The 23,853-nt window shown below is 49.1% G+C and overlaps 1 protein-coding gene across 1 annotated transcript in view; it reads right to left on the reverse strand.

Moving 5' to 3' along the window:
* The window catches only part of SLC5A10 (solute carrier family 5 member 10), a 74,841-nt gene extending 51,275 nt beyond the window's left edge, over nucleotides 1-23,566 (reverse strand). The window contains exons 1-6 of the mRNA XM_070563582.1: nucleotides 23,224-23,566; nucleotides 22,709-22,875; nucleotides 5,267-5,338; nucleotides 4,892-4,996; nucleotides 4,449-4,508; nucleotides 3,635-3,739 (exon numbers count right to left, since the gene is read on the reverse strand). Coding sequence (XP_070419683.1) covers nucleotides 3,635-3,739; nucleotides 4,449-4,508; nucleotides 4,892-4,996; nucleotides 5,267-5,338; nucleotides 22,709-22,875; nucleotides 23,224-23,395 — 681 coding nt within the window. The 5' untranslated portion in view covers nucleotides 23,396-23,566. The remainder of the gene's footprint in view (nucleotides 1-3,634; nucleotides 3,740-4,448; nucleotides 4,509-4,891; nucleotides 4,997-5,266; nucleotides 5,339-22,708; nucleotides 22,876-23,223) is intronic.
* Between the last annotated feature and the right edge of the window lie 287 nt (nucleotides 23,567-23,853).

The raw sequence follows: 23,853 nt of genomic DNA on the forward strand, positions 1-23,853 counted from the left end.
GGCCCTGCGCCACCGGCGCCCTCCCGCCCCTGGTCCTCGCCCGGCCATGGCTCCACAGGCTCCGGGCCCACCCGCTTCCTGCAGCTGCCAGCCTGGGATGCTGCTTCAAGGCCAGCATTTTCGTCCCAGGCCGCTCTCCCCAACTCCAGCCTGACGGTTCCCCTGCTCTCTCCCTTCTCGAGTTCAGCCCTGCCTTTGCTGCTTCTATCACACTTTCACCATTTCATACAATTGTACTGGTCAGTTCATTTATCTCACTGTCTAGAACACAAGCTCCCTGAGAGTGAAAAGCGTGCTCACCATCCTGGGCTCACTCAATGCCTGGCGCACAGTAGGTGCTCAGTAAATAGGCACGTTCACCAATAACAGGGCTTGGCGCGCTAGCGCCCACAGAGTGGATCCAGTCGCGCCCAAGGGCATTGTCTTCCGCCCTCCAGCGGCATAGGCAAATAGTTTGCACATAGTCCACAAAACCAGAAATATTTACTCTCTAGCCCTTCCCAGAAAAAATGAGCTGACTGACCCCTGGCATGTGTCTTCCACTCAGTCCTGTGAGGTGTGCCGGGTGCATAGTGGCACTAGGATACATCAGTGAACAGAGGAGAAAATGAAGGAGACAGACGTAAATCATTCGGCCTGCCGGAAGACAGTATGTGTATGAAAAAGGGCGAGCAGGTAAGGACGCATGGACCTGCGGGGGCAGGGGTAGGCCTTGTTGAGGAGGAGGGATCTGAAAGGCTTGAGAGAGGAGGGGGATATGGATGGAATCCCCACGGAGATATCCAGGGTATTCTAGACAGAGGCTACAGCAAGTGCAAAGGCCCTGAGGCAGTATTGTGCCTGGCATGTTCACAGAAGTTCAAGGCCAGTGTGGCTGGAGTGACATGTGCAACAGAAGAGGGAGAGGTGAGGGCAGCAACATAGCAGGGGCCAAACCTTGGAGGGCCTTGTAGGCCACAGTTGGCCTTTACTCCAACTGGCCTGGGGTGTCATGCCAGATTTCTCTATTTTTCAGAGGTTAAATGACTGACCCAGGGCCACACAGTGATAGAGCTCAGTTCCCCCCAGCCCCGTCTGAGGATCAGGGTGGGGCTTTCTGCACTCTGCCATCGCATGTTGTCTCTGAGACCAGTGTCCCCGCCTGGGGGATGGCAGCAGGCGGGCCCTGTGGTCTCTGTGCAGACAGGCTGCAGCTGAGATGGCTTCCGGATGTGCAGACACATGGGGCATTCCCTGGGCTCAGCCCAGTGAGGTCACAGCCTCTGGGGGCCGGCTGGACACTTCAAACAGCCTTAGCCCAAAGCCATCAGCCAGGACAGCCCCATCCCTCGCAAGCCAAGCCCAGCAGAGGTGCTCCTCTCACTTCCCTCTGCTTCATCCGGACAGACCCGCTTGGTGCTGAAGCCCCAGGCTTGACGTCAGCTGCTCCCCATTTTATCGGTGGGTAAACTGAGTCATCCCCCATCACAAAGTGGAGTTTGAAGTGTCACTTCCTGGCTGTGTCAGTGCAGTGGGGCAGCGGTCGGGCCCCTGGGCTGGGGGACTGAGGCCAGTGTTCTAATGCTGATCTCTGCCTGATCCACCTTGACCTTGAGTGGGTGACGGCCTCTCTCTAGGTCTCAGCGGTCTCATCCGTGAATTGGGGCTGCAGGACAAGATGGTCTCTAAGGACCCTCCCACTTAACCCTCCGCCATTTCTGGAAGTCCTGCCCAAGCCACCCGCTTTAAGCTTGCTCTGTGAGTGAGACAGAAACTCTTTTGCGGAGATATCAAGAGGATGAGACTGGGGGTGAAAGAACCCCTGTGCCCACAGCTCGGCCTCGCCAGACCCCCACCCCGCCGCAGGCCCTCCTCACCTGTCACCTCTGTCTCCTCCAGTCCATCCTCTGGGAGGCGCCAGAGGGACAAACGGACCTGACCGTGTCACTCCCCTGCTTAAAGGCCTGATGCCCTTTGGCTACTTTGACCCCTTACCATCAGAACCCCCAACCCCATCTCTGCCTGCAGCCCTCGAGGCGGGGGGTGGGGAACCGGCAGCCTGAGACCAGATGCAGCGCCAGATCTGTGTGCTGTGAACGCTGGAGCACGCTCTCCGGGTCGCCTCGGTCTCCATCGCTCCCGATTACCTCACTCCCAGCTCCTCCTCACAGTTTCCTACCTCGTCCCCGAAAGCGTCTGCCTTAGAGACCCCCAGAGTCTAGGCTCCTGACTCGACCACCCCCCAGACACATCCTACAGCGCCCCACTCTCCTTGGCATTTGTCCCCCTGCCCCAGCTGTATCCCTTCCTCCGTCAGAGCCCAGCTCAAAGGCCGACCCCAGCAGGCTCGCCGCCGCCCCTCCCGGTGGACACACGGGCCCCCTCCGCTCCGGCGGGACACGGCCCGGCTCTCACTTATTTCCGTGTCCCTGGCTTCCGGGCCGGCTGCTCCGGGGGCTCAGGAAGCGCGGGGGAGGCAGGAGGAGCAGGAGGGGGAACTTCGGGCCTGGGCCTCGAGCGCAGCCCGGGCCGGGCCTCCCTTCGGCGGGGCCGGGGGAGCAGAGCTCTTGACCCCTGCGAGGTGAAGAAGGCGGCGCCCGCTCGCTCGCTAGCGCCCCCGAGCCCGCCCGCGACAGGCGCCGGCGCTGGGGGCCCTGCAGTCGCCCCCGGGCCCATCGCGCAGGAGGAGCCGGGCCCGCTGCTCCGCACCCAGGGCAGGGGGGCGGGTCAGCGGCAGGTCAGCCCCCGCCGGGGCCCAGAGAGGGCTCAGGGTGGACCAGGCCCCCGAGGAGCCGTCGCCTCCCAGGGCCTCGTTCCGGGGCGCCCTGCCCGCGGCCCGGCCCACCAGCGACCCTCAGCCCCTCGGCCGCGCTCCCCGCACATCAGCGGCTCGCCCGGGCTGTCCCCGGCCCGCGCCCAGCTGACGGGCCCCGGAGGCGACTTCCCCGCCGAGGAGAGAGCGCTCCAGCCCCACGCCTACGCCCCGGCGCCCCGAGCAGGCGCGGGAACCACGGCGACGTCGCCGGAGGCCTGGGACAAGTTCTGTCCCTTCCCTGGGCCTCGGTTTCCCTATCCGTAAAATCAGGGCCCAGGAAAGCCAAGCCCCAGCGAGTGCCGACTGACAGCCGAAGTGTGCTTTCTCCTCCGGCCCTGCCCGCGGCCCGGGGCCAGGCCCAGGAGAAGGGGCCGGGGGCGCCCACCGGGAGGGCCGCCCGCGGTCGGCAGGTGCGGCCGGCTGGGCTCGGCCGGGATGCTGCCGCCCCAGGCAGAGGCCTCGGCTCCGCGCAGCCTCGGAACCGGCCCGACGCGCGGGCTCTCGGCGCCCCCTGGTGGGCGGTCCCGGCTCCCCGGGAGGACGCCCAGGCCAAGCCCGGACCCCACCAAGCCCTCAGACTGAGAGCACCTGACGTGCCAGCATCTAGAGCCTGGGGCCTCCGCGCTGCCCCGAGCTGTGCAGGCTGCCGAGCCTACACTCCAGGGCTCCTGGACCAGCGTCACAGACTCACTGTGTGACCCTGGGCAAGTCATTGTCCCTCTCTGGGCCTCAGTTTCCCCAAGTGTTAAATAAGGCAGAGATGGATGAGAGGATGTCAGGTCCGTTGGAGGGGCCCTCAGAGGCTATGCTGGGTGGAAGCTGGGGTGGGGAGCAGCTCACCGATATCTTGGTGAAGACGGACAGGAGCAGGGACAGAACAGACAGGTACATGCGTATCCGCTGGCCTCCGAAGCGCTTTTGAAGGTACTCAGGCATGGTGACGATCTGGGGAGGCACAGGGCGTGGGGTAAGCACTGCCCGAGACCAGGCCCGGCGTTCAGGGCCAGGGGCTTCTCAGGGCAGGGCCCAGCCCCCCGACTGGCGCCGGGCCCTGAATTGCAGGCTAAGGGTTCTGACCATGTCCTCAGGGTGCTCGGCAGGGGAGTTGCAGGCTGACGTTGGCTCTCCAGGGCTGATAAGAGGAGCGGATTGGAGGGGCTGTGGCTGGGGACAGTGGGACAAGTCTGGAGGCTGTTGTGACACATCCACATGGGCTATGATGGGCTGGATGGGGAAGGTGGCAGTGAGGAGCAGAGTAGGGGGCACACTGAGAGAGATGCAGGAAATGGGATCCACTGGACTTAGTGACTGCCCAGCTGGGGCTAAAGGAGAGGGCAGAGTCGAGTGTTGCCCAGGCACGCCATCCAGGTGTGTGCCCAGGTGTGCAGCCTGTTTGCCCGGGCAGGTGGAGCATCATCCCCAAGATGCAGCACGCAGGGCCAGTGGAAACCATCAGACAAGGCACCCGGGCTGAGGTCCTGGGGACCTGCCTTGGTGGGTTGGTAAGAATGTTAGTTGGACTAATTACAAACCCAGCCCTGAGAGATCCCCAACTTGTGAGTGAAGCCAGGGGCTCCTGCCCATCACCACCACCAACTCAGACCAGGGCCCAGACCCAGGAGAGGCTGTCCTGAGGTCCCAGGAGCAGACTCACCTCCGAGGAGATGTAGATAGGCACGAACACCCACGCCAGGGCCAGCAGCACGTACGTGGCCTGAGGGGTACAAAGGCAGGGTGAGGACAACAGGCACAGCTCCCACAAGACATGCTCCAGAGACGCAGCTGGACCAGTGGTCTGGAGGCCTGACCTGCATGACAACCTGGGGTGACTCCTTCCCCTCCCCGTGCCTCTGTAAACAGATGGCCTGGACCAAGGCCAAGAGCTCCCTTCCTGCTGGCCTATCCAGTGTGCTGGCATTTGGAAGACCAGACGTCCTCAAGGACACCGCAACACAGAGCCCATCTGGACATTGGCTGACTCGAGCTGCTGGGAGGTGCCCTTGCGCCATTGGGGGTGGACTCCCACGGAGCCCCCGTCCAAGGCCTTTCGAGGCTGCCGCGCCCTCCCACAGCCTGCATGCCCCTCCAGGAGCTCACATTCCATTCGAAGCCCGCCACAGCCAGGCCTCCAGCTGCACCTGAGCCTGCAAGTCCGATGAAGAGGCCCGCACCCTCACTGCTGGCGAAGAGGGAGGCTCCGATCTGGAGGGGAGAGAGGGGAGGGAATCAGCTGCAGGCCCACCCAGACTGCAAAGCCTCTGCACTTTACACAACTTCCCACACCCCATCCCTACCTCCCAAGTTCGGGGACCCCCTGCCAGCCTCAGCCTAGGCTGCTCAAGCCGGCCTGGGCGGTGACCTTGGGGAGGAAGACACGCAAAGTGGCCGACCCAAGGGCTGTGGATGCTAGCTGACGTAGATGTCAGGTGTGGACGCCCCAAGCGGGGGTCGGAGGAGTCAGGGGCCACTCACCGGCCACCACGTCATGTCCCGGCCCGCCAGGAAGTAGCCGCTCACTGTGTTCCTGCTGGCCCGACATGAGGACTGCAAGGACAGAGGCAGAAATTGGGACCCTTGTGCATTGCTGCAGGGAATGTAAGATGGGGCCACTACTATGGAAAACAGCCTGGGGGTTCCTCAAAGAGTTAAACATGCAATTAGCCTATGACCCAGCAATTCCACTCCTAGGTGTATAACTAAGAGAACTAAAAACAGACACTCAAACAAAACTTGTACTTGAGTATTCATAGCTGCAGTGTTCACAACAGACAAAAGGTGGAAACAATCCAAATGTCCATCAACTAGTAAATGGATAAACAAATTGTGGTCTATCCACACAGTGGAATATTATTCAACCATGAAAACGAATGAAGTGCTGATGCACGCTACTACACAGTGACCCTGGAAAACATTCTGTTAAGTGAAAGAGGTCAGACACAAAAGGCCAAAGATGTTACGATTCCATTTATATGCATGTCCAGTACAGGTAAATGCATAGAGACAGAAAGTAGCTTAGTGGTGCCAGGGGCTGGGAAGAGGGGGCAGGGGAGAGTGACTGCGAACAGCGTGAAAATAAATAAAGGAAACGTCACTTAAAGAGAAAGGAGGAGAGTGACGTCAGCATCATGGCAGAGTGGACTTGCCCAGGAATCTCTCCCCTCTAACATACAATGAAAAGGGGCATCCATCCTCCAACAGAGGACATCCTAACACAACATAAAAATGTAGGCAAGACACGTAGCCACATGACAGAGGGTGGAGAGGCTGGAGGTCTCCTCGGAGGAGCTGGAATGGAGTAGGAGAAATCTTCGCTCCCTCCACTAAAGACTGTGATCTGCGACCGTGAAAGGATCTGTGAGGGAAGGAACGGGGCATGGGATGTTCGTTCATAGGAACATCAAGGACCACCAAAGCCTGTGCAGCCTAGAGGGAAGACCTCTACTGGGGCGAAAGCTTTCATGGGGGGTGACATTAAGCCAACACCCCAGGAGAGCAAGATAGTGAGATCAGAGCGAGAAAGCCTGGAGTGCATGCAGGAGAAAGCACCTCTCCCCCCACCTGCCCTGCACCCACTCCACTGCCTGGGATCTTGGCTGAAGGCAGAGGGCTCAGAATACATGGGTCTTGACCCCCACCCAGTGGCGATAGGTGGTAACTGTAACTAAACAATAGCAGAATGCTTAAGATCCAACCCACCTCCTCTAGCAATATCAAACACTACATCAAATCTCCAGACCAGAGAGAAAACAAGTACCCAGAATTGAGTCCTGAGGAAATATGACAGAAATATGTAATCTAAACAACAATGAATTCAGAATAGCTATCATCAAAAAACTCAACGAGGTTAAACAGAATGTAGAGAAACAATTCAACGAGTTCAGGAGCTTCTTCACAAAAGAGATGGAAACTATAAATAAGAATCAGTCAGAAGTATTAGAGATGAAAGACACAATTGATGAGATAAAACAAAATACAGATTCCTTGAATGCCTGAGTGGACACCATAGAGGAACATATCAGCATAATCAAAGATAGACATGTTGAAATGCTCCAGATAGAGGAGGAGAGAGAACTAAGACTAAAAAGAAATGAAGAAAGTCTCTGAGAAATATCCATCTCAATTAAGAAATGCAACATAAGAATTATAGGTATTTGAGAAGGAGAATGGAGCAGAAAGCATGTTCAAAGAAATAATAGCAGAGAACTTCCCAAACCTAGGGAAAGAGAGGGAAGTCTGTGTGGAAGAGGCTTCCAGATATCCTCGATTTGTCAATGTAAAAAGACCTGCTGCAAGGCATATAGTAGTAAAACTGGCAAAAATGAATGACAAAGAAAGAATACTAAGGGCAGCAAGGCAGAGGAAAATAAGCTACAAAGGAACCCCTATCACACTTTCAGTGGATTTCTCTGCAGAAACCTTACAAGCTAGGAGAGAATGGAATGACATATTCAGATCTTCCAAACACAAACATTTTCAGCCAAGAATACTCTATCCAACAAAAATATCCTTCAGCTATGAGGGAGAAATAAAAACTTTCCCAGACAAACAAAAACTAAGGGACTTTGTAGCCATGAGAAGCCCACACAAAAGAAATCATCAAGAAGGCCCTCATACCTGAAAAAAAAAAACAAAACTGGAGACAGTGGTCACAAAGCACAGAGTAAGGAGATAAACAGGTAGACAGAATCGGAATAGGATAGCAAATACTCAAGCATAGCATTAAGCTAAAGGGAAGGAAAACACCAAAAACAAAGACAATCCTGTCATTTTAGCCACAGACTCACAAGACAAGATGGAATAGGATGTGAGAAAAACAATTTAGGAGGGGAGGAGGAAAGAGTCTGAATCGGTTGAGACTAAGCAAACAAGAGGCCATCAGAATATGGACTATCTTATACACGAGATTCTGAGTAGAAACCTCAGGGTAACCACTAAACAAAAAAGCAGAACAGAGACACAAAGAATAAATAAGGAGAAAACAAAGAAACACATCATAAAAAAACTACATAATTCAATGGGTAGACCAAAACAAACAGGATGAGAAACAAAGGAAACGCAGGAAAACTGGAAAATGAGTGATAAAATGGCAGCATTAAGCCCTCATACATCAATAATCACCCTAAATGTAAATGGAATGAATTCTCCAATAAAAAGACACAGAGTGGAGAGATGGATTAAAGAACAAGACCCAACAATATGCTGCCTCCAGGAAACACATCTCAGCTCCAAGGACAAACACAGGCTCAGAGTGAAGGGGTGGAAGACGATACTCCAAGCCAATGGCAAACAAAAGAAAGCAGGTGTCGCAACACTTATATCAGACAAAGTAGACTTCAAGATGAGACAGGTAAAGAGAGACAAAGGGGGCAATATATAATGATCAAAGGGACACTCTAGCACGAAGACATAACACTTATAAATATCCATACCCTGAATACAGGAGCACCAAAGTTCATAAAGCAAATATTAACAAACCTAAAAGAAGATATTAATAATAATACAATAAAAGTAGGGGACCTCAACACCCCACTCACATCAATGGACAGATCATCCAGACAGAAAATCAACAAGGAAACAGTGGAATTAAATGAAAAGCTAAACCAGTTGGACTTAATAGACATATATAGAACACTCCATCCAAAACCAGCAGAATACACATTCTTCTCAAGTGCGCATGGAACATTCTCAAGGATAGATCATATGTTGGGAAACAAGGCAAGCCTCTACAAATTTAAAAAAATTGAAATAATAACAAGCATCTTCTCCGATCATGATTCTATAAAGCTAGAAATTAATTACAAGAAAAAAGCTGAGAAAGGCACGAGGATGTGGAGATTAAACAATACGCTACTGAACAAGCAATGGATCATTGAAGAAATTAAAGAAGAAATAAAAAAATACCTGGAGACAAATGAAAATGATAACATGCCATACCAACTCAGTATGGGATACAGCAAAAGCCACATTAAGAGGGAAATTCATCGCAATTCAGGCACATCTTAACAGACAAGAAAAATCCCAAATCAACAATCTTAAACTACACCTAACCGAATTAGAGAAAGAAGAACAAACAAAGCCCAAAGTCAGCAGAAGGAGAGAAATAATAAAAATCAGAGCAGAAATAAATACTATTGAAACAAAAAAGGCAGTAGAAAGGATCAATGAAACAAAGAGCTGGTTCTTTGAGAAGATAAATAAAATTGACAAACCCCTAGCCAGACTTACAAAGAAAAAAAAGAGATAGCTCAGATAAACAAAATCAGAAACGAAAGAGGAGAAATAACAGAGAATACTATGAAAAACTATATGCCAACAAAATGGATAATCTAGAGGAAATGGATAAATTCTTAGATTCTTACAACCTCCCAAAGCTGAATCAAGAAGTAATACAGGGGCCAGCCCCATGGCTGAGTGGGTAAGTTCATGCACTCTGCTTCGGTGGCCCAGGGTTTTGCTGGTTCAAATCCTGGGCGTGGACATAGCACTGCTCATCAGGCCACGCTGAGGTGGCATCCTACATGCCACAACTGGAGGGACCCACAACTAAAAATACACAACTCTGTACCAGGGGACTTCGGGGAGAAAAAGGAAAAATAAAATCTTTTAAAAAAAAAGAAGAAGAAATAGATAATTTGAACAGACCAATCACAGGTAAAGAGATTGAAACAGTAATCAAAATCATCCCAAAGACTAAAATCTCAAGACGAGACAGCTTTCCTGGGGAATTCTACCAAACTTTCAGAGAGGATTTAATACCTATCCTTCTCAAGCTATTCCAAAATATTAGGGAAGATGGAACACTTGCTAACACATTCTATGAGGCCAACTCTGATACCAAAGTCTGACAAGGACAACACAAAAAACGTAAACTACAGGCCAATATCGCTGATGAACCTAGATGCAAAAATTCTCAGCAAAATATTGGCAACCTGAATACAGCAATATATCAAAAGGATCATACACCATGATCAAGTGAGATTCATACCAGGGACACAGGGATGGTTCAACATCCACAAATCAATCATCGTGATACAGCACACCAACAAATTGAGGAATAAAAATCACCTGATCATCTCAATAGATGCAGAGAAAGCATTTGACAAGATCCAACAGCCATTTATGATAAAAACTCGTAACAAAATGGGCATACAAGGCAATTACCTCAACATAATAAAGGCCATATATGACAAACCCACAGCCAACATCATACTCAATGGGCAAAAACTGAGCACCATCCCTCTGAGAACAGAAACAAGACAAGGATGCCGCTATCACCACTCTTATTCAACACAGTACTGGAGGTTTTGGCCAGAGCAATTAGGCAGGAGGAAGGAATAAAAGGAATCCAAATAGGGAGTGAAGAAATGAAACTCTTGCTGTTTGCAGACGACATGATCTTATATATAGAAAACCCAAAAGAATCCATCGGAAAACTATTAGAAATAATTAATAACTACAGTAAAGTTACAGGGTAAAAAATCAACTTACAAAAATCAGTTGCTTTTCTATACTCTAATAACGAACTTACAGAAAGAGAACTCAAGAATACAATTCCATTTACAATTGCAACTAAAAGAATAAAGTATCTAGGAATAAATCTAACCAAGGAGGTGAAGGACTTATACAATGAAAACTATAAGACATTACTGAAAGTAATCGATAATGGCATAAAGAGATGGAAAGAGATTCCATGCTCATGGATTGGAAGAATAAACATAGTTAAAATGTCCATACTACCCAAAGCAATCTACAGATTCAATGCAATCCCAATCAGAAATCCAATGACATTCTTCACAGAAATAGAGCAAAGAATCCTAAAATTCATATGGGGCAACCAAAGACCCCGAACTGCTAAAGCAATCCTGAGAAAAAAAGAACAAAGCTGGAGGTATCACAATCCCTGAGTTCAAAATGTACTACAAAGCCACAGTGATCAAAATGGCATGGTATTGGTACAAAAACAGGCACACAGATCAATGAAACAGAACTGAAAGTCCAGAAATAAAACCACACATCTACAGACAGTTAATCTTCAACAAAGGAGCTGAGAACATACAACGAAGAAAGGAAAGTTTCTTCAATAAGAGGTTTTGGGAAAACTGGACAGCCACATGCAAAAGAATGAAGGTAGACTGTTATCTCATGCTATACACAAAAATAAATCTAAAATGGATCAAAGACTTGAAGATAAAACTCCTGGAAGATAATACAGGTAGTACACTCTTTGACATTGATCTTAAAAGGATCTTGCTGAATACCATGTCTTCTTGGACAAGGGAAACAAAAGAAAAAACAGGCAAGTGGGACCTCATCAGACTAAAGAGCTTCTGCAAGGCAAAAGAAACTACGATCAAAACCAAAGGACAACACACCAACTGGGAGAAAATATTTGCAAATCATGTATCTGACAAGGGGTTAATCTCCATAATATATAAGGAACTCACACAACTGAACAATAAAAAAACAAACAGCCTGATCAAAAAATGGGCAGAGGTGTCATAGGAGTGATGTCAGCAACATGGTGGTGTGAGCTCACCCGGGACTCTCTCCCCTCCAAATTACAACCAACAAGAGCAACTGCTTTCCAACCAAAGAAAAAAATCCTAATAACAGAAATCATTGGAGACCCACAGCAGCCAAACAACAGAGGGCGGAGAGGCTGGAGCCGGCCTCGGAGGAGCTGGAATGGGGTAGGAGAGAACTTTGCTACCTCCCCTAGAGGCTGGGATCGCTGCCGCGGGTGCAGGAAGGAGCGGGGAAAGGGGCTGTGCATCCGGGATTGTCCAGGACTCCGGCCGCTCATGCAGTAGAAACCCTCTAACAGGGAAAGCTTTTGCGTGGGGGAATCCCATCAAGCCAGGGCCCCGGGAGACCAGAGAGCGAGAGCTGATCCGGGTGCAGGTCAGGGTGCAAGAGAAAGTGCCCCTCCTCCCCCAACCGGCACTGCACACCCCATCAGGGCTGAAGGCGCAGGGCTCAGAACACGCGGCTCTCGACCCCCATCTGGTGGTGACAGCCTGTAACTGCAACCGAATAATAGCATCATGTGCAAAAACCGCTCCTCTACCATCCAGCAATTTGTAAAATCTCTGGTCCAAAAGGAAAACAATAAAAATACAAAAGTAGGTCCTGAGGGCTTGGAAATGGGTAAACTAAGTGAAGAGGAGTTCAAAATAGGTATCCTCAAAATATTCAATGAGGTAAAGGGAAATACAGAGAAACAAGTCAATGAGTTCTGGAGTTACTTCACAAAAGAGAGTGAAACTATAAAGAAGAATCAATCAGAAATACTAGAGATGAAAAATACAATGGATCAGATAAAAGAGAATACGGATTCCCTGAATGCCCATGTAGACACCATGGAGGAGAAAATTAGCATAATCGAAGATAGACAGGCTGAATGGCTCCAGACAGAGGAAGAAAGAGAACTAAGAATTTAAAAAACTGAAGAAAGTCTCAGAGAAATAGCTGGCTCAATGAGAAAATGCAACTTAAGAATAATCGGAATTTCTGAGGACGTGGAAAAGGAAAATGGAGCAGAAAATGTGCTCAATGAAATAATAGAAGAGAACTTCCCAAATCTAGGGATTGAGAGAGAAATGTGTGTGAAGGAAGCTTTCAGATCTCCTAGATTTGTCAATGTAAAAAGACCTACTGCAAGGCATATAGAGTAAAACTGGCAAAAATGAATGATAAAGAAAGAATACTCAGGGCAGCCAGGCAGAAGAAAATAACCTACAAAGGACCCCCTATCAGGTTTTCAGCAGATTTCTCTACAGAAACCTTAAAAGCTAGGAGAGATTGGAGTGACGTATTCAAAACTTTAAAGGATAAAAATCTTTAGCCAAGAATACTCTATCTAGTAAAACTGTCCTTCAGACATGAGGGAGAAATTAAATCTTTTCCAGACAAACAAAAGCTAAGGGACTTTGTAGTCACAAGACCTCCACTACAAGAAATCCTCAAGAAGGCTCTCATACCTGAAATAAGAAAAAAAGGGAGAAAAGGGCCACAAAACACAGAGTAGGGAGACAAATAGATAGAATCTGAATAGGATAGCAAACATTCAACTATAGCATTAGGATAAACGGAAGTAAATCATCAAAGCAAAGACGGTCTTATCACTCTAACCACAAACTCACAACACCAGTTGGAATAAGAGATGGAAATAATAATTTAGGAGGGGAGGAGGACAGGGACTGAAACAGTCTAGGCTAAGGAAGTAAGAGACCACCAGAAAATGGACTATGTTATACACGAGATTCTGAATATAAACTTCAGGGTAGCCACTAAACTAAAAAACAGAACAGAGACACAAAACATAAATAAGGAAAAATCTAAGAAACCCAGCATAAGAAATTGCAGAAGTCAATGGGTAGGCTAAAACACACAGGATGAGAAACAAAGGAAACACAGGAAAACCAGAAAACGAGCAACAGAATGCCAGCATTAATTCCACATGCATCAATACTTACCCTCAATGTAAACAGATTGAGCTCACCAATAAAAAGACACAGAGTGGCAAAATGGATTAAAGAACAAGATCAAACAATTTGTTGCCTCCAGGAAACACACCTCAGCTCCAAGGACAAACACAGGCTCAGAGTGAAGGGGTGGAAGACAATACTGCAAGCTAACAGCAAACAAAAGAAAGCAGGTGTCACAATACTTATATCAGACAAAACAGACTTCAAGATAAGGCAGGTAAAGAGAGACATAGAGGGCCAATATAGAATGATCAAAGGCACACTTCATCAAGAAGAAATAATGCTTATAAATATCTATGCACCCAACACAGGAGCACCAAAGTTCATAAAGCAAATATTAACAAACCTAAAAGAAGATATCCAAAATAACACAATAATACTAGGGGACCTCAACACCCCACTCACATCAATGGACAGATCATCCAGACAGAAAATCAACAAAGAAACAGTGGAGATAAATGCAAAGTTAAAACAGTTGGACTTATTAGACATATATAGAACACTCCATCCAAAACCAGCAGAATACACATTCTTCTCAAGTGCGCATGGAACATTCTCAAGGATAGATCATATGTTGGGAAACAAGGCAAGCCTCTACAAATTTAAAAAAATTGAAATAATAACAAGCATCTTCTCCGATCATAATGCTACAAAGCTAGAAATTAATTACAAGAAAAAACCTGAGAAAGGCACGAGGATGTGGAGATTAAACAATATGCTACTGAACAAGCAATGGATCATTGAAGAAATTAAAGAAGAAATAAAAAAATACCTGGAGACAAATGAAAATGATAACATGCCATACCAACTCATATGGGATGCAGTAAAAGCTGTGTTAAGAGGAAAATTCATCGCAGTACAGGTACATCTTAACAGACAAGAAAAATCCCAAATCAGCAATCTTAAACTACACCTAACTGAATTAGAGAAAGAAGAACAAACAAAGCCCAAAGTCAGCAGGAGAGAAATAATAAAATCAGAGCAGAAATAAATGCTATTGAAACAAAAAAGGCAGTAGAAAGGATCAATGAAACAAAGAGCTGGTTCTTTGAGAAGATAAATAAAATTAACAACCCCTAGCCAGAGTTATAAAGAAGAAAAGAGAGAAAGCTAAAATAAACAAAATCAGAAATAACAGCAGACTGCACAGAAATACAACGGATTATAAGAGAATACTACAAAAAACTGTATGCCAACAAAATGGATAACCCAGAGGAAATGGATAAATTCTTGGAGACCTACAATCTCCCAAAGCTTAGTCAAGAAGAAGCAGACAATTTGAACAAACCAATCACAAGGAAAGAGATTGAAACAGCCATCAAAAGCATCCCAAAGAATAAAACCCCAGGACCAGGTGGCTTTCCTGGGGAATTCTACCAAACTTTCAGAGAGGATTTAATACCTATCCTTTTCAAGCTATTCCAAAAAATTAGGGAGGATGGAACACTTCCTAACACATTCTATGAGGCCAACATCATGCTGATACCAAAGCCTGACAAGGACACCACAAAAAAAGAGAACTACAGGCCAATATTGCTGATGAACATAGATGCAAAAATTCTAAACAAAATTTTGGCAATCTGAATTCAGCAATTCATCAAAAGGATCACACATCAGGATCAAGTGGGATTCATACCAGGGACACAGGGATGGTTCAACATCCGCAAATCAATCAACGTGATACACCACATCAATGAACTGAGGAATAAAAACCACATGATCATCTCAATAGATGCAGAGAAAGCATTTGACAAGATCCAACAGCCATTTGTGATAAAAACTCTGAACAAAATGGGGATAGAAGGGAACCACCTCAACATAATAAAGGCCATATATGACAAACCCACAGCCAACATCACACTCAATGAGCAAAAACTGAGCGCCATCCCCCTGAAAACAGGAACGAGACAAGGATGCCTACTATCACCACTCTTATTTAACATAGTACTGGAGGTTTTGGCCAGAGCAATTAGGCAAGAAAAAGGAATAAAAGGGATCCAAATAGGGAGAGAAGAAGTGAAACTCTCACTGTTTGCAGATGACATGATCTTAGATATAGAAAACCCCAAAGAATCCATTGGAAAACTTTTAGAAGTAATCAACAACTACAGCAAAGTTTCAGGGTATAAAATCAATTTACATAAATCAGTAGCATTTCTATACTCTAATAATGAACTAACAGAAAAGTAACTCAAGAACACAATACCATTCACAATCTCAACAAAAAGAATAAAATACCTTGGGGTGAATTTAACTAAGGAAGTGAAAGACCTATACAACGAAAATTACAAGGCTTTTCTGAAAGAAATGGATGACAACATAAAGAGATGGAAAGACATTCCATGCACATGGATTGGAAGAATAAACATAGTTAAAATGTCCATTCTACCTAAAGCAATCTGCAGATTCAATGCAATCCCAATCAGAATCCCAATGACATTCTCTGCAGAAATAGAACAAAGAATCCTAAAATTCATATGGGGCAACAAAAGACCCCGAGTTGCTACAGCAATCCTGAGAAAGAAGAACAAAGCTGGAGGCATCACAATCCTTGACTTCAAAACATGCTGCAAAACTACAGTAATCAAAACAGCACGGTACTGGTACAAAAACAGGTGCACAGATCAATGGAACAGAATTGAAAGCCCAGAAATAAAACCACACATCTGTGGACAGCTAATCTTCAACAAAGGGGCTGAGGGCATACAATGGAGAAAAGAAAGTCTTTTCAACAAATGGTGCTAGGAAAACTGGAAAGCCACATGTAAAAGAATGAAAATTGACCATTCTTTCTCATCATTCACCAAAATAAATTCAAAATGGATCAAAGACCTAAAGCTGAGACCTGAAACCATAAGCCTTCTAGAAGAAAATGTAGGCAGTACACTCTTTGACATCAGTATTAAAAGGATCTTTTCGGACACCATGTCTTCTCAGACAAGGGAAACAATAGAAAGAATAAACAAATGGGACTTCATCAGATTAAAGAGCTTCTTCAAGGCAAGGGAAAACAGGATTGAAACAAAAAAACAACCCACTAACTGGGAAAAAATATTTGCAAGTCATACATCTGACAAAGGTTTAATAGCCATAATATATAAAGAACTCACACAACTCAACAACAAAAAATCAAACAACCCGATCAAAAAATGGGCAGGAGACACGAACAGACATTTCTCCAAAGAAGATATATGGCTAGCAAATAGGCACATGAAAAGATGTTCGTCATCGCTGTGTATCAGGGAAATGCAAGTCAAAATTACACTAAGATATCACCTTACACCCATTAGAATGGCAAAAATAACTAAAACAAATAGTAACAAATGTTGGAGAGGTTGTGGAGAAAAAGGAACCCTCATACACTGCTGGTGGGAATGCAAACTGGTGCAGCCACTATGGAAAACAGTATGGAGATTCCTTAAAAAACTAAAAATAGAACTACCATACGATCCAGCTATTCCACTACTGGGTATCTACCCAAAGAACCTGAAATCAGCAATTCCAAAAGTCCCATGCACCTCTATGTTCACTGCAGCATTATTTACAATAGCCAAGATGTGGAAGCAGCCTAAGTGCCCATTGACTGATGAATGGATAAAGAAGATGTGGTACATAGATACAACGGAATACTACTCAGCCGTAAAAAAGAACAAAATTGTCCCATTTGCAACAACGTGGATGGACCTTGAGGGAATTATGTTAAGTGAAATAAGCCAGATAGAGAAGGACGATCTCTGTATGACTCCACTCATATGAGGAATTTAAAAATGTGGACAAAGAGAACAGATTAGTGGTTACCCTGGGAAAGGGGGGGTGGGGGGTGGGCACAAAGGGTGAAGGGGTGCACCCACAACACAACTGACAAACAATAATGTACAACTGAAATTTCACAAGATTGTAACCTATCATTAACTCAATTAAAAAAAAATGGACAGAGGGTAGGAACAGACATTTTTCCGAAGAAGATACACAGATGGCTAATAAACACATGAAAATGTGCTCAACATCACTGATCATTAGGGAAATGCAAATCAAAACTACACTAAGATATCACCTTATACCTGTTCAAATGGCTATAATCACTAAGACTAAAAATAACAAATGTTGGAGAGGGTGTGGAGAGAAGGGAACCCTCACACACTGCTGGTGGGAATGCAAACTGGTGCAGACACTATGGAAAACAGTATGGAGAGTCCTCAAAAAACTAAAAATAGAGCTACCATATGACCCAGCCATCCCACTACTGGGTATCTACCCAAACAACTTGAAATCAACAACCCAAAGTAACATATGCACCCCCATGTTCACTGCAGCACTATTCACAATAGCGAAGACGTGGAAACAATCCAAGTGCCCGTCAACTGATGATTGGATAAATAAGGTGTGGTCTATATATACAATGGAATAGTACTCAGCCAGAAAAAAAGACAAAAACATCCCATTTGCAACAACATGGACCTGGAGGGAATTATGCTAAGTGAAATAAGCCAGACTGAGAAACACAAACATCAGATGATTTCACTCCTACGTGGAAGATAAACAAGCACATGGGCAAAGAGAACAGTTCAGTGGTTGCCAGGGGAAGTAGGGGGGGGAGCACAGGGAGTGAAGGGGAGCACTTATGTGATGACAGTCAAGAAATAACATACAACTGAAACCTCACATTGATGTAAACTATTATGAACTCAGTAAAAAAAACAGTCAGGAAGCCGTGAGAAGGGAGCTCACACAGCACTTGGTGCAGCGGCGTAACCGGCAGGAGGGGAAGCTGAGAATTATTTTGACAAGGGAGGGCATCAGTCACATGGGAATACCATCCCCTGTTTTTAAGAAAAAGAAGGAAGCTTAGTCCCTGCCCCAGCAACGATCCACTAACCATGGCTTGTGGCCAAGGGGAAACCAGCGCAACCTCCAACTCACGCTCTCCAGTGAATTTTCATTCAAAACAACCCTCCCCAATTTCCTCCAAAAACCCAGTAAAACCTGACCTTTCCTCTGTCCCCTGGACCCGCCTGTGTCTCACCATAGCTTTCATGCCCCGAATTGCAGTTGCTCTGTCATTCCTGAATAAACCCCTTTTGCTGGTAAAATAACTGGCTGGGTTTTGTTTGTCTGTGTGTTTGTTTTGCTGAGGAAGATTGGCCCTGAGCTAACATCTGCGCCGGTATTCCTCTATTTCGTATGTGGGACACTGCCTCAGAATAGCTGACGGGTGGTGTAGGTCCACGCCCAGGATCCGAACCCACAAACCAAGGCCTCTGAAGCGGAGTGCACCAAACTTAACCACTAGGCCACAGGGCCAGGCTGGCCCCCAGTTTTATTTTTAAGGTCAACAGTAGGTATGGGGTTTCCTTCTGGGGCGAGGAAAATGTTTTAGAACTAGATAGATGCAATGGTGGCACAACATTGTGAATATCCTAAATGCCACTGAATTGTGTACTTTCAAATGGTTCAAATCGAGAGTTTTGTGTTGTATGAATATGAGTCAATTAAAAAGAAAAAAAACAGAGGCAGGCAGCTTCCCATCCACAGCCCACCACCCCAGGCCCGGGACCCATCGGTCAGCTTCTCCTGGGCTTCGCTCATTTCCAGCTTGTTCTGGACAAAGGTCCCTCGGGAAGAGCTTTTGGCCCAGAGAGGGATGGACACAGACCCAAGAGGGAGCCAGCGACCGTGAAACCACCGCCCGCCACCGCTGACTACAGCGCCACACACTGGCCGGGCCAGGCTCCCCCAGCTTCTGGTCGCTGGCCAGAGAAACAGCCTCAGCCTCAGCCTCAGCCTTGATCCCCACGAGACCACCCCGCAGCGAGCAGCTGAGCCAAGGTTCCCTTTCTGCCTGCTGATGAGGACTTTGAGCCAACGAGCCTGAGAGCCCTTTGGCCTGGGCTTCTTACTTCTAATATTTATATTTCTGATACAATTTAAAAATTATCACTTGAGTATTCCTGCACGCCTCTTTTGGGGCAAGAGACTATAGAATTTGTTCTCCCTTGTATGGAATGAAAAATCTGAAGTCAGAGTGTCTGAGAGCAAATCCTGTCTCCTCCTGGCCATGCGACCTTGGGCAAGTTACTTAACTGCCGTGCCTCAGTTTCCTTTTCTGTAACATGGGCCAAATAAAAGTTCTTCCCTTGTAGGGTTGTTACGGGGTTGCATGAGTAACACATGTAACACGCTGACAGCGGTGCCTGGTGTCCAACAAGGGCCAGTGATCAGGTGGGTTATTCAAGCCCCGTTTAGTGCTATCTGGACAAGAGGCATTGAAAAGAAGTGAAATTGAAAACAGGAGAAACTTGAAAAGAGGGACACAGGAAGTGTATCTAGATACATACTTTGCATTTCTTTTTCACAACACATATATCAATCAATATACGGCCTCTTTCTCCCTGACTTTAGTTGCCCCCCCACCATCCGATATTCAGGGTGATTAAACCAAATTGTCCAGATCTGTCGTTCCAAGCTCATGTTGATGTCGCTCCTGCCTGCCTCTCTCCAGCCCCAGCCCCCTATTGTCTCTCTGTGCACTGTGACCCAGCTGCACGGAATGCAGCACAGTCTGAAGGTTCTCACGGTCTTAGCAAGGATGACCACATCCAGCTGTGCAGGCTGTGCACAGCACAACTCCGGAGTAGCTCAGATCTTAGCCCACCCTTTTTCCTGTGTGTCCTCTCCTCTGTCAAGGAGATGATGGGCATTGCCAATCCCCTCCTTATTTCCCTTTCCCTTGTAAAGGGGCCTTGTCCTTCCCAGCAGTTGGCTTGAGTGCTCCCAACCCGATCTCCAGCTCCAGCGGCCCTGAGACATCTAAGTCTCAGAGCCTCTCACGTTCCTTAGCCGTCACGCTGGGCTCAGGGACAGTCACTGACTTAAGGGGGTGCAGTCAGAGTGAAGCTGGGATTGCTCCTGGTGTGCTGAGTGGTGGACGAGGGATCTGGGCTCCAGGGCCTGCTGGCAGCCATGTATACCTAGTTAACATCCACTGAGAGCCTCTGTGGCAGAGTTGGTTCCCAGTGCTTTACCTGTATGAGGTGTTGTCTTCACAACAGCCCCATGAAGTAGGTACCCTGATTGTCTCCAAACCACCAATGAGGAAACCAAGGCTTTCAGGAGTGAAAGGATATCCGGCTAGTAAGTGGTGGAGTCAGGATTTGAACCCAAGCTCAACCACTAGGCTGGGCATCTTGCTTCCAGGAGGGAAACGGGCTCAAGACAAAGCCACACACGGATGGAGGTGGAGAGAACCACAGTGAACTGCAGCTGTAGCCTTGATGATACTGGGAACCCCTGGGTCACACTGCACCTGAAGCCTTCTCTATTGCTAGCTTTTCAGTATGGATGTCGTTGCATTTCCTTTGGTGTTTGAGCTCATTTGAAATAGGTTTTCTGTCACTTGTTAACAGATAGCCTAATGGATGCAAAGGCTAAGCTCAAGGTCCTTTCCTCCTGCAACATCTTCTTGAAGGCCCTTTTCTGGCCTGCCTAACCCCAATCAGGCTCCTTCAGAAGGCTGCACCTGCACAGCTTGCTCTGTCTGCCTATGGGCCACGAGCACCTGCATCTGGTCCCTGTGGGGTCCGGCCCCAGCACACTCCTCATCCGCCCCATTCTTTCCTGCACTTGTTCACGGCTCTCTGCCAGCAGCACCCAGCTGGGCGCGCAGCCTGCTTGGAGACACGTCAGAGCTCCCGCAGCCCCACCGCCTGCAACAGCAGCCTGCAAACGGGAAGGCGGAGCTGGGCAAGGGGGTCCTGGGCAGCCAGGGCTGCTGGGCCTGAGCCCCCCTTCCAACTGAAGTCCCGCTTGTGCTGCCGGGAAGGCCTGCTCTCGCCTCCCCGTCCCTCTGCAGGTGCTGCTGCCCTCCCGGGCCCAGCTCTCACCTCCCTCACCCGGGGAGCCTCTGTGGCCTGGTCTGCGCCATGCAGCTCCCTGCTATGAATTCCCAGCCACCGACTCTCCCAGGAAAGGGCACGCTTGGTTGTCCATAGGCTTTCCCATCTTATGTCCCCTTGTGCTCCCTGGAACAGCCACCCGCGTGGTGTGTTTGAGGAAACTGAGGCCCAGAGAGGTTAAGTGACTTGCTCCAAGTACACAGACGGCGCCAGGACAAGAATCTAGCTTTCCTGATGGCCACCCCTGGGCGACTTGTGATTTACTATTTAATTGCATGGGAGTTAACTCCCGTTACTGCTGCTGCTGCTGCCACTTCTACAACCACGACTACAGCCACCACTGCCACCACCACCACTGCCGCCACGACTACCACCGCTACCACCACCAGTACAACTACCCCTATCACTACTACCATGACCACCAGCACTACTGCTACCACCACCACCTCCGCCAGCCCCAGCACACCCGCACCGCTCCCGCCACTGAACCAGCAGCGACAGCAGGGTCCCCCCGCACAGGCGCCTCGGGTAGGAGAGCTCCTCCCACCCCGGCCTGAGACTCGGGGGAGCTGGGTGGTGTGTCCGTCTTATACATCGGGACCCCCAGGCCCGGAAAGCCGAGCAGCCTCCTAGGATGCCAGAGCCGGAGACGAGACGAGTCTTCTGCCCTTGGGTTTGTGCTGGGAGCCAGTGAAGATGGGAAGGGGCGTTTATTCTCCCCCAGGAGAGGATGGCTACAGCGTCGCAGGGCTCAGGACCGCTGGCCTGGGGACCTCTGCAGACCTGAAGCTGGCTGGCTCGCTGTGGCCACCTCCCTGCCAGGAAGGCCTGTGAGGTCAGCATCACGAATAGACAGGCGCCTCCCCTCCGTGCAGGGGCCTGGGGCTCACCGGGCAAGTCCCAGTTCCCGGGGGCACCAGGGTTCCCCTGCTAAAGGGGCTGGCCTTTTCTCCAGGGCTGTGGGAGGACAGGCCGTCTGCGCGGTGCCCCCACTGGAGTCGGTGAGGGGCTCAGGTCGCTTCTCTTTCCTATCAAGGGCATGAGGAGCTGGCTTATAAACTGGACTAGGCCGGCAGACACAGAGGCCCCGGGGAACGTGTTAACCCTAAAGACCCCCAGGCCCCGCAGGCCCCTGCCGCCTCTGGATTCTGACCCAGCAGGTCTGGGTGCAACTGGGAACCCTGTGATCCTATTGTTCAGGCGGAGTTCACCCCGCGAGCCCACCCGACATGGAAGCGAGGAGGAACAGCCACGCAGGGGCTCCAGCTGGTCAGCCGCCAGCCCAGGGAGCTGCCCACCGGGCCTGTCCGTCAGAGCGGCCTGCCGCTTCCTCACTTTGTGGGCAGAGAAGCTGGTGCCCAAAGAGAGAAAGGGGCTGGTGGAGGTCTCCCACAAATCTACCCCAGGGCTGGGAGGAGGACCCCAGCAGGCCCTGGGCCTCCGGGGGAGACCCTGTGGATGCCGCAGGGACGTGCCACCCCTGTCCCCAGGCCCCAGCGCCCACCCTGGTTGGCCGCCCACCGTGGTCCTCTCACCCATATGCCCACGGCCACGTTCAGGGCAAAATACACGGTGATGACGATGATGTCCGCCACGCTAAGCTGCGGCCCGGACGCGTGGGAGTGGGTGGTGGAGTTGTTTGCTATCATCCTGCAGCAGCCACCAGCACAGAGTGGAGGGACCGAGGGCCGGAAAGGGCCTCCTGGCAGGCAATAAATTGATCATTAAACCGAGCAGGCCCGTGGCATCCCCAGCCCACTGTATGGCCGCCTGCTGGGAAACTGCTTCAAAGTGCAGCTCCCTCTCCCCCCCGCCCCCCCCCGCCCCACCGTGTGGGGAGCAAATCCAGAGGCAGGAGCTGGGGGAACTGGGGGAGGGGGACGGGAGCCTCCTGGAGCTCGGAGGAGGTTTGGGGAAAATAAAAGGAGTTTAGCGGATCCAAAGGCAATCAGGATGGTCCCAGAAAGAAAGGGCTCAGTCACCTAACAGGTGGCCCAATCTACATTTAATCTGTAGGAGCAGCGTGGGAGGTTGGGGACAGAGGCCTCACCTCTGGGGACACCACTGTGATGGGCAGCGGAGCCCTCCTGCAGCCGTTGGGCTGTGAACGGACCAAGAGCCACTTGGGATGGTAAGTCCTGCATTATGTGGTTTATTCCAGCCACGACAGTCCTGGCCCCAGAGCGTGCCCCTGTCGGACAATAAAGGCCTGTCATCAACATTTCTGCCCTCTTTTTCTAGACCAGTGAAACAGGCCTGAGCCCCACCACCTGACCATTCATTTGGGTCCCTGTGGGTCTGGCAGCACCACAGAGGGACTGATATCTGGCAAGAGCCTGTGAGGGGCCGGGGGATGTGCTTGGTTGTTCTACACGCTATCCAGTGTCATGCTCGGAGCAGCCGCTCTGAGGAGGTGGTGTCACATCACCGTCAAGGGACGGAGGCCGGGAGGCTGAGCCCTCTGTCCTTTGACAGCCACTTCAGGGGCGAGGCTGGCATTTAGCCCCAGATCTGACCCCTGTCCTCCCCGTTCCTGGCAGTGATGGTTCTGTTTCCACCGGATTCCGTGGAGTCCTTCCTGCTGGGGTGCTTGCTCACTAACTAAATCAGTGTGCACAGCCAGGCGGGCGTTGCAGCGCTGCGGTCCGTGGAGTTGCAAAGCATTTGAAGTTTAACTGAC

This window comes from Equus przewalskii, chromosome 10, assembly GCF_037783145.1.
Source record: "Equus przewalskii isolate Varuska chromosome 10, EquPr2, whole genome shotgun sequence".
Classification (NCBI taxonomy): domain Eukaryota; kingdom Metazoa; phylum Chordata; class Mammalia; order Perissodactyla; family Equidae; genus Equus; species Equus przewalskii.